The sequence below is a fragment of the Helicoverpa armigera genome, chromosome 2, assembly GCF_030705265.1.
Source record: "Helicoverpa armigera isolate CAAS_96S chromosome 2, ASM3070526v1, whole genome shotgun sequence".
NCBI classification, from domain to species: Eukaryota; Metazoa; Arthropoda; class Insecta; order Lepidoptera; family Noctuidae; genus Helicoverpa; species Helicoverpa armigera.
This window is the reverse complement of record NC_087121.1, coordinates 2,288,670-2,300,689: the sequence shown is the minus strand read 5'-3', so window position 1 is coordinate 2,300,689 and position 12,020 is coordinate 2,288,670. Positions and strand designations below refer to the sequence as shown.

At 35.9% G+C, this 12,020-nt stretch overlaps 1 protein-coding gene across 1 annotated transcript; it reads right to left on the bottom strand.

Moving 5' to 3' along the window:
* Positions 1-814: 814 nt before the first annotated feature.
* On the bottom strand, positions 815-9,950 carry LOC110372081 (carboxypeptidase N subunit 2). The gene is made up of 7 exons (XM_064037459.1): positions 9,487-9,950; positions 4,615-5,073; positions 3,340-3,607; positions 2,866-3,252; positions 2,122-2,306; positions 1,688-1,802; positions 815-1,335 (listed from the first exon to the last, which is right to left on the bottom strand). Exons 1-7 carry the CDS (start codon positions 9,783-9,785, stop codon positions 1,102-1,104), a joined length of 1,947 nt encoding a protein of 648 aa, XP_063893529.1. The 5' UTR covers positions 9,786-9,950; the 3' UTR covers positions 815-1,101.
* Between the last annotated feature and the right edge of the window lie 2,070 nt (positions 9,951-12,020).

Genomic DNA, 12,020 nt, shown 5'->3' with positions numbered 1-12,020 from the left:
AATAGCAGTTTTAACCATATCTGGTATTCTGCTACTAATAAAAGACCAATCGTATTCGATTGACATTTGATTGGTGTGCGATTGGTCTGCTATTTTGATGATTTTGGTCTATACGGTAGTTTGCTGTACAATCATTTTGCGATCGTAAATCATTTGCAGACAAAATGATTCATTATTGAATAACAGAAAAGGATAAAAACGTTTATTTCAAAGAAAAAATAGCGGAATGCCACATATGCTTCAATCGTAATCGAGTCGGGATTGGATCTCAGTCGAATCGAGTCGAACGTCAATCGAATGGCGCTTAAGTAAAATTAGGAGAATCGGGCCCCAGTGCCACCAAGCGGCGTTAAAGTACCTATTGCAGTTAAAAAGCTAAAGGCACCTTATAAAAGATAGTTTGTCTGCAATATGGTAACACAAAGCTTTATAATAGCCGATGATGTGACAAACAGCAGTGACATCAAAATATATAAAAAAACACATTGTGATAAAGCTGTACTTATTTAACATTATTATATAAAAATACTACTAGATATTTACAACAGTACTCAATTATCAACAATTAAAACACTAAGGTATATTCAACATGAAGGCATACATACATACTTAATATTAATCTACTTTTGGTTTAATGATTTGGTTAACAATTTAACTTACCTAAATATAAAAATGACTTGCCCGTAAAGGGATGAACTATTTAAATAATAATACCTAGTGGAATCTATTTCGACCAGAAATATCGACTTTTAATATTCCGTCAACGGAATTTGTAACTTCAAGCTATTTTACACAATCGCCTTTGGATCCGTCCTAATTGCTAACGATAGTGTAAGCGAACGATGTGACATTATATGAATTATTTCTGCCTTAAATGAGGAATATTATATTTTGATTTACTTTGCATTTTAAGCGACCTTTGAAAAAAAACATAAACCTTGAAAGGTTCGTCATCATATCCAGTTAAACCACAAGTTCGTCACGATTTTGAGTTCGTCACAATCTACCACATCGTTCACTCTTACAATCGCAAGCAAATCAGAACCACTAAACTTAAACACTGCATCACCCACACATTTCACCACAAATTCCCTCAAAATCTCAAACTTTACTAGTATTTAAGTTAGTAAACTGTTCTTTATGTCCATTTGTAATGTCCGTAGCACTTTGCCTCTTTCGTTTCATGGCGGCGCGACGAATGCGGTATTTCTTCCTCGTCTTTATTAAGTAGACGGCTAAAGCTATTGCTACGAGTAAAGATACTATGATGCTGGCGCCTAGGATTAGGGTTAAGTTCGTCACACGTGGGCCTAGGTTGTCTGTTGATGGTTCCAGCTGGAATAAAATAATGGTTTGGTCATAAAAATCTTATGAAGTAAGTACCGCAAAAGTTTTCGCTAAAGTTTAATAGTAATTACATAACAAAGAAAATAAAAAAATTGGGGACATCACTTTAGTCGTAACTCTGGCTACATTAGGTATTTTGGAGTCTCATATTAGCGATTGTCTATTTACTGTTCGGAATTAAAAAGTAATATATTACCAAAATGGCAATAAACGATTTTTTTTAATCGTATTATAGTGTAGCAATGAAACTACGTCGTTACGTTTTCAAGTTACGTTTTGCTCTCCTATCCTAAAGTCTAGTCTAGTTATAGTAAAAGTAGAGGTAAAAGAGATGTTTTACCATATAGTTCCCATGCACGCCGCTCCTAGAGGCCGCATCCCCGCACATGGCTCGCTCCGTCCAGTTGTACCAGTGAACCAAACGCAGGCCTTCAAATGCGCGAGGGGAACCACACCTGAAATGTTCATTAAACATAGGTTTTTTAACGGTTCTTTAAAAAGATACAAACATTCGAATGAAGAACTCCCTCATTTTTGTTAAATCAGTAAAAAAATAAATGAGCTATAAGAAGACCGAAAGGTATGCAGATAAGGCTTTCAGCTTTCCATAGATTTGGTGTGCTTACTCGTACTTTTCAGTAAGTGTATTTGGGACAATCCAGTACTTTTTTCAGAAGGTTTGGAATTGCTTTCTGATTTCTGTTCACGCGAAGTTTCAGTTAAATACAACAGTCCACTATACATTACAAAAAAATAAAACTCCAAATCACGTACCTCAATTCAGCCAGCAACCTAGAATGCTTAGTAGCATACATCTGAGGAAGCAGCTCATCGACGATCCACTGCATGTCACAGTTGCAGTTCCACGGGTTGAACTGCAAGTTCACTCCCTCACTCACGGAGGACCAGTCTACTAGGCTCTTTGGTAAGTAGGTTAGGTTGTTCTTGCTTATGTCCAGCTGAAAAGGTTGAGTCAATTTTAAGAAAAAAACTTCTGATTTGTAATGCATTGCATATATGTATACTAGCTTCTGCCAGCGGTTTAACCCGCAACCCGTGGGAACTACTTCCAGTACCGGGATAAAAACTTTCTCGATAAATGGGCTATCTAACACTGAAATAATTTTTCAAATCGGACCAGTAGTTCCTGAGATTAGCGCGTTCAAGCAAACAAACAAATTTCACCTTTATAATATTAGCATAGATCCGTGTTTAAGAAATAAATTATCTAAAAATATATATTTTATGTAGGAACTTGTGACTTTAAAAAACTCAGGAGACTTTAAGGGACTAAACTCAGGAGACGGAATATTAAAAAAATCCGGAGGACTACTCATACCTCGTTACAGGTATTATGACTTTAGGGTACGGAATGATATTGCGAGGGGTGGGTTCTTGAGTAGAAAATATCACATTTTTAGAATTTATGCCAGAAAAGCAAGGTCATGAACTAAAAGTCTTGTAAAGGTCTTGTAAAGCACATAATTTTTGTACCTAGGTACCTGTTTTAAAACTTACCATACAAACTGAAGTACCATCAAAAGCTCCCGCCTTAATCTCCTCCAAAGATGGACAACTTGACAGATACAGAGAGAAGCAACTAATATCGTTTTCCGTTTCCTCTGCGGCCCTCCCTACCACATTACTAAACGCCTTCTCATCAATCACACGAAGATTCTTCATCTCATTCATATACAAACTCTTTACGGCAATTATATTTTTAAAATAAACCGTCTCTACAGGGTTGCCATCAAAATGAAGTTCTTCTAAATTGGGAAAATATTGAGTGCTAATTGTCTTTGGTATTTCAGCTATCAAGTTGTATGATAGATCCAAACTGTATAAGCTTGGTAACTTCTTTTCTATGTTTATTTCTTTTATTTGGTTTCCTCCGATGTTTAGTACCTGTAAATAAAAAAAGATAAGTAATAAAAAATGTGTTTTAATACAAATTAGTACATACATATTTTGTTTTTGTCATAGATATCTCACCTCCAAACTATCAAAATTAACAGAATTCTCGTCATATAGATCCGACAGCCTGTTATAAGACAGATCGATATACTTGATCCCACTAGGGAACTTGGGCCAATGGAACAAAGTATTAATTTTCAGTATGGCAATCTGCAACCCCGGTGGTAGTGCGAAAACCAACGTTATGTTGTTCTGCGCAAGGTTCAATTCTCTTAAATTCGTGCACGTCAAGAAGGTGTCTTCTTCAACTATTTCTATGATGTTGTTTGATAAATCTAAAAATTCTCTGAAAACAAAAATGCAACAGTGAGTATTAATTATTTGTACTATATTTTTTTGTTTATTTGCATTTTATTTTTGGTTTAGTTAGAGGATGTCTCTGATATAATCCCGTGTTTTCCTAGTTGAATGCAGACATGGAAAGGTAAGCCTTATTATGGCTTGTATTTCTAGGTAGAAATACAAGCAAAACCAAGGCTAGAGGTAGTACAATCCATAGCATATTTCTATACCCTTGAAGTTCCAATAACCTCTTGGTATTGAACTGTTCACCTCAACGCGTATCGTATTTAGTTCATTTACAAACATCTGTGTTTGTTTTCGTCTAGATTATCTTTTAACAAGCTAAACACCGCATCAATCTGATAAGCCGCTTAATAGTAGTACAAAATAGGTAGCTTACCTACTCATTTTTTTTAATTTGTATCAAGACGTTAAGGTTTTTTAACCCGTTGAGGAGTCCGGTAGACACAGTGCTCGTGTCTATACAAATTAAACGAAAAAAAAATAGTGCCACAATTTTCCGCCGGACGTGAGTCGTGGCGTGGAGTGGACTATGAATATAATACTTTCAAATTTAGTATGAGGGGAAACAGTCCATATACAGAAAAGGGATGCACGTAACAGATAGTGACGTCATCTCTAGGTACCTACTATATGGCGTACGACGTAACCTAGTGTTGAAATAAATATAATGCAGTTTTGTATAAAATATTGCACCTTTTTGAAAGAAGTATCCACCTAAGTAGGTCCCACCTATGTTTATTTAGACTGTCAAGTTATCTATCGATATCGATAAACAGTTAAGCGCTCTTGACAATGTTTCATAGTTTGAAATAAACTACTATGTAAAATGTGTTTTAGTAAGCGGTTAATGATAGAACACGTTAGTTTCTTTAGGAGAGATAAAAAGTTACTCATACAGTATTTTAATAATAACCGTTAGATAAAGGTACGGCTGCTGTCTGCGAACTACGTTAATAAAGAAAAACAGTATAACTTAAAAATACTTACAGACTATTATTCGGTGGGAAGGAATCCTTAGTGAGAGATCTAATTCTGTTCTCATTCAAATTCAGCCGCTTCAAGCGCGCCAAATTCTCAACGTCACTTCTTTGAAGAATGAGGTCGAATATCCCATTCTTGCTGACATCCAAATCTTCAAGCGCTGTAATAGGCTGCAGCGCATCCAGCGGAATCCGCTTCAAATTATTACTTTGCAAATTCAGCTTCTTCAAATGACGTAAGTGCCTAAAATCTAAAGGATTGAACTCCGACAGCTTATTATACGATAAGTCTAGATCTTCCAAAGCGTTTATATTAGTGAAAAGGTCAGGCGTGATCGTGGTGAGCTCATTGTGCGAGAATGACAGAATTTTCAAATTTGGAACGTCGCTAAAAGGATCTGGCCAGTAAGCTTTTATGGCGTTGTTTGTGAATCGGAGCGTCTCCACTTGTGAATTTGGCGGCAACCTGGAAAACAGAACATGGCGCTGCAATTATTTGAAGTTTTGTTAAACAAAGTGCATAAATCCTAATCAGAGCAACGACTCCACAAGGCTACGCAATTAATCCGCCGTTCAATGACCACATAGATACCTACGAACAATTTTTAACGAAGTTTTTCCTATCTGCAAATCGAAAAACTCTAGTCCGGTTTGTGGCGGACGATGATGATGACATAGGTACATCCGGACATGAGCATTAAGGTTGCTAAGAGACTTTAGATACTATCAATTTAAATCAGGAGAGCAAACGACTGACACGCCTGCAAGGTTTCATCCTACTGTAATTGAACCTCACGGCTGCAGGACCAAAGTCAACAAAAGAACACAGATTACCTTAAATTCTGATCCTTATACACGCGAAGTTGTAAAAATTAATTGATTCGTACCTAATAAATCAAACAGTTACTAAGCTGTAATAAAATGCTAATAGAGTTATCATGCGTAAGCGCTGCGTATAGTTAAACAATTGCTTACATCACGTTCCTATATTTTATCTCACGCCTGTTTGACTAGGAATTAGAAAAAACAGCAAATAAGAAAAATAAAGAATCATTTTACTTTTCTTGAGAGAAATTGGAATTTGCCATGATTAATTAAACAATTGAGCTAAACATCTGCAAAATTAGATAAAGCTATTTTTAGTATACCTAACATTAAAAAGAGAGAGTTCACAGATAGAAGTGTGGATTATGTTATTTCTATGTAGCATGTAGCAATCTTGTTGTTTATTATAAACAATAGGTGCGTTATTAAATCTATAACAAAATACAGACAATAATAAAACCTACTGAACAGGATCATCCTGAGAGAAAACTGTGACTGTAGGCATTTGGAGCGAATAGGTAGGTACCTACTCTCTTAGGTACTTTCTCAATTTTATAATTAGATATTTATGACACCGTATTTAACCAGACGAAATAGTGCAAGATAAGATAAGGCTTGCATGCATAAATGGCAATGAACCGGACTCATGTCTGCAGAAATTGCTTCAGGTGACCCTAGGTAGTAAGTAGAAAGACAGGATGGAAGATTTTTCCTCCAGTGGGACACAATAAGGGAAAAACAAATCACACTAACATTATAAACGTAATAACTTAAAAAGTGTGGATATTTGTCAGTGTCTCTCTCATACAGAAAAGACTACCAAGTGTTTAACAGAAACTTGCATTAATACAGCTTAAACATCAGAATAAGATAAAGGCTACTTTTTATTCGGGTGTGAGAAGCAGACGAGCAGTTCCCTCGGGCCGCGGATGAAACAGTACCAAGCAAAAATTCAGAAAAATTGCAGACAACAAAACCGCTTCTTTATCAAATTCGCTAACTAGGTAGTCTGCATCTAGCGCCTTCAGATTTCAGATACATAATGTGGGCCATTTCTCGACGCTGATGATTCGCAAAACAAACGCACATGACACGGTTTGTGGTTGATTGATGTGACAAGCTAGACTAGAGACTGCGGTGGCTGCGGTGTGATGACCTGGTGGAGTAATGAAAAGGATTTTAGGCTTATTTATGTTAATTTTGGATTCTAGTGGTGATATTTTTGTCGGAAATATCATCAAATGACCCTTCCTCTGTGGGTCATATGTGAGTGTCAGACGCTTACTGACTTAAACCCACCATGTTCATGGGGCCCTTTAAGTATGTACCAGGGCCGTGGTAACTCATTCGAAGAATCCTGCCGCAGTCCTATTTGATGGGTTCTTGCCAATGCAGCTTTGTTTCACGGATAGAGATGTCTTTATGAACCCATCTTGACAGATTAATAAGTAAATAAATATTTAATCAATTTATTGTTCGAACACATTGTCCTTCTACTGCACAAATGTATAATAACGTCCCACTATTAATTAATATATAAGTTAGAACTGCGTAACCACTGATTGCGCCAATTTGTTCAGATTCTGAAGTGTCACATAACAAATCACAGACTAAAGGCCGCGCTAGTTAATTCATTAAGGTTTCCATTTTAAAATACTCCTATACTATAAAGGAATTTGTCGCTGTATGAGAAAATAAATAGAATTGTTTATTTAAGTAGTGGTTCACCTGAGTTACGGGAGAACTACTTCTGCACTTCGAGCCTTCTGAAAAAATTGCCAATATAACCTTTCTAAGTCAATTGGCTATCTAATTAAACGATTATTTTCAATCCAAACACAGACAATATAATTGAGTAATATAATTTATTTACTATTAAACAGTGCTTAAATTTACGGTGGGCGCTAATTGCTTTTGCCCTTTATTGTTAGGTTTCGTCTGTTTACGTAGAAACAGGTTAATGACAATACTAATGAAGTACTTATTTACAGTGTTATTACTACCTCTAACGGACTTCGACAACTTTCTTACTTTGTCCGTAAGTACCTACCTAACTATACATTCGGGAATACGGCTTGGCAGATATGTCTTTTCGGGGTTTTGGTGACACAATCAAAAATAATCTCTGAAACTGCTGGTCCGATTTGAAAAATTCTACATTGTTACCCATACCAATTTATCAAAGAAGACTACTTTTACGAAGGTTTGCGAAACTATTCCCACGGCACGAAGGTGATTTCACCCGATTCTTATTGATATAAATGCATAAATAAAAGAAGAAAACGAAAATAAAAATCTCGATCCTCAGGACCAGTGATAAAATATTGAAGAATCAAATCGATTCTTACTTAATGAATCACACGCACTATATCACAACAAAAGATATCAAGCCACTTATGATCAAATGACAATCGCGTTGCACACTAACAAAAGATTACGATATAATAAAATATCAACGTACTTATTTATCAAAATCTTCTGTAGTCACCATCTGCCTAGCCTTTTTCCAACTATTTTGAGGTCGGCTTCCAGTCTCAACAGAAGCAGCTGAGGACTCATGTTTTACATGGAGCAACTCCCTATCTGGCCTCCTCAAGCCATTTACCTGGGCAACCTAATGCCGCTTGGTACGTATGTTTGTCACATTTTCTGGCTTTTAACTACCCCTAACGTCTATTAAAGATTTTCCGGTACCAACCCAAAATGCTCTTTATTCAGAGTATTTAGTTTACTTTTGATACTTCAGAGCGTTTAAGTAAAGGCGTTTCCCTTTTGAAGGTAATCTAATCTTTTAAACGATATTGAATTATTATGTTTATTGTTTCTGAGAGCTTATGAAGTAATAGCCTGTTTTAGCAAGGGTTTAACGAGGCGTGTTTTAGCCTCGAAGCGAGGATAATGCTAAGCTCGTGTATTTAGTAGGCGAGAGAATTCGTGTCGACATCCTGAACGAACTGAAGTAACTTTTGAAGCTGTAGATGGAATTTGATATATGTATATTGAATCAAGAACAATACATGGATGAAATATTTCCCTTAAACTTCAAGTGGATTTTGTAGTTGATTAGTCATTCGTAGCGGTTCTACTCGCGATCCGAGGGAACTAATTTTCGCACCCGGATAAAAAGTTGTCTGCGTCCTTTTCCAGGCTCTAAACTATATACTTATGTGTCCCAAATTTCATTACAATCGGTTTAGTAGATTGGCCGTGAAAGTGCGCCAAACAGAAAAGAGTCAATTTCGCATTTATAGCGTCAGTAAATATTGTGTAAACTACTCTCTATCTAAAGGGCTTGTATATCAGTCTACCATAAATTACAATCAAATAATAACACAGCAATTTGTGGTCAAATAGTAATTACGTTAATTAGAGTATCATTTTTACTTTTAATTCTACGGCAAGTACTTGGCAACCTGATAGTACGGTTTTCCCTAAAATGCTCAGCAAACAAAGATTAAGATAGTCGGCGAGTAAACAAAATTTCAATGCCCTTTTATATATTGTACGTAGCGGAGTTTTATTATAGTTAGTAACGAGCGTGATAAGCAGTCAAGGTGAAAATAAAATAATGCATAGTCAGGGTCAGGATTCAAGAAACTGGAACTAAGAATTCATACGTAGATTTTACAGATCTCTTAATTTAACATAAGTACATAGGTAGTCCTTCGCTTACGTCAGATTTTGAGAAGTCTCTTATGAAGACTTAACATGGCACAAATAAGTTTTCATGCAACATTGATGGAATATAAAGTCGGCTAATAAGCATTCACTACTTCCATACTAGGTTCGTAGTTTAAAACTTTTGGACCAAAGGACCAAAATGGTAGGTTAGGTAGGTAGGTACCTATTTGCCGGTATACTGATTCGAACTTGTGACCAGCTGTAAGGAATTGTCGCTGCGCTATTCGGAACATTGACCCATCGTTGTAGAGCGATTACGCCCACACTCATTGCTAGAAGTATTCCAATTTAACTGAATTTGGGAGAAGATTAACGGTCCCACTAGCTAGGAACTGTGAGAACATTCTTTGAAAATTAGTGGTTTGGTACTTACTTGCCCAATGTAGACAGTCCTAGTCCATCGAAAGTGGCCGATATCTTCAAGCCATTAGGATTCAAAGGCCATGCAATCTTGTCCAAATCAGCAACATTTTCTATCCTATCGAACTCCGAACACTGAACATACAACACTATATGAGTCCCATCGATATCGGGGATTTCACTGCACGTGCAAACATCACACAACTTGATCAGTTTCAACACTTCTTCTTCCATAATTTCTTCATAAACGTCTTGAGCACTTCCATTTTTGAATATTAAAAAAAGGAACGTCAAAAACAAAAGGGCGCGCATTTTTACTTTTTAAGAACGATGACACAAGCCCATCTGCGTTCGACTCGTAATCGCGGTGGAATGATAAGTTTCCCTATCGTTGTCTTATCGCCATCGGCGCTGTGTGTGTACATTGCTGAAAATGACGCACACTAAGGTGATAGGAGATTAATATGAACTCTATGTGATTCATGGTCCTTTAGTACGAAACTGGGTCCTTTTAGGAAAGGTATTTGAAAGACATCAGGTCACAACAATACTTAGTAATCATAGCATACCTAACTAGAAATATTTCGAGCTAACTAGAATAACAGACATTCTGGCGAATAGATAACACGAGTTACTTGTGTTTGTTTATGTTCAGTGAAGCAGGGATTAAGGACGAACGCCTTTAAGTTCAAAAACACAGATATTAAATACCGGATCAACGGGATGATGTCATACCTCCTTTTTTCATCTAAGGGAAAACTTTTTCAATATTGAGATGAAATATGCACTGCAGGTATATGAGACCCTGCGTTTAGGGGGAGTTACAGGATTCCGCACGACACAAGAAATAAGTAGATTTTTGGGATTTTGTCGTACACACAGAAACAGCACTTCACATTATCAAAATTATAAAACCAATTAACAGTATCGCCGAGGTAAAACTAATATAAAGCGGCAACACATAACAGCACGGTAACTATTTGATACTGTTGATAGCCGACTATCCGTAGGCAGTGTATTATGATAGAATAATACGAGACGTAGGCAGTAACGCGAGATTCATTGACCACAATGACTAGCGTCGAACAGATTGCGATATAATATGACACCGTTAGGACAGGGTTTGATTTGTTTTAGGAATTATACAGGTGTGAGTTAATTGAAAATATTTTAGCAACATTTTTGGAGAAGAAATGGTTCCTTAAAGATAAAATTTGACTTTGATAACCAACTCGCAAGTTTGTAACAGAATAATTTACAATGTTTTAACGTATTTTTTGAATTTCGTTAGTTGGCTATATTAAAAAAAAAACCTAAATAAATACTTGTACATATTAGTTAACTAAATATATAACTTGCTGTAATTATGTTCAATACCACATTGAAAGCCATCCACCTACATACCTTCATACCTGTCTATATTCAGATACATTTTCAAAAACTGGGTCACCCAGGAAAATGTTACCCAACTGATATTTGGCCGGTGGCGGCCTGTTAATGGGGTAATAGCATTCATAAAAATGCATCGTCATTTTTATGTGCAAATTCGGAACCATGATTTTACGACAAAATACGGCATAATAGGATCGACCCAGTTGCTGTCATAAAATTGCTATAAGTAGGTATCTATTTCATTTGTTATTTTAAAAGGGCAAGTTATAAAAAAAAACGCATCGAAAAAGTAACTAGGACTGGAAGGACCAAAAAGTATTGAAGTTTTTGGTCCTTTAATTCGAATACTTATTATTTACTTACGTATTAAATTATTTTTTTTATATGCCGTCTAAAGCAGTTGCATAGAATAGGCATTACTTAAATAAAATACATATTTACAAAAATATATTTTTATTAAATCATAACAATAGAACAATACGTATAATAAAAGTTGATAAACACTTCATTATATACCTCCTATACTATATTATGTAGACTTGTGTTTTAACACTATAATCTTAGTTTTGTACAGAAACGAATACAAAATGAAATAGCCCCAATGACTTAGAAGTACAGTCAACTACAATAAATTGGAAACAGAACTGACAAAATAATAAAAAAAAATCATAGGGAAAATATTATGCGCTTTTATTAGTTTTGCGTTAAAGGCTAAATCAGTCACATTCTACTGGCATATAATATGCTCAAAAGAGGCTAAGCCTACAATGGGCTATTTATTTAATTGCAAATAACATTTAAATAAAAGTTAAGTACAAACCTCTTCAATTTGTAGCCTAAAACGAATCAACCAAAATAACAAACTTAGCACCCTTTTTGAATATTTCGGACCCAATAATCGTGCGTTTTTGAAACGCAGATATTAAAAATATGGAATGTCCCATTTCATCCTAAGTACATATATAAAACTCATGGAGCAAGTAAAGATAGCGGAGATGCCATAAGGAAGGTAGGTCACGCGCCTTCTTGTAGGTCAAGCAAGGTACGGTAGGCAACTACCGAGGACTACCTTGTCAAATCAAAACCAATCTGTCAAAGATTGGTGATTTTATTTTGAAAATAATAGACGGGTTCCATAGAACAGGCCTGTAAGGG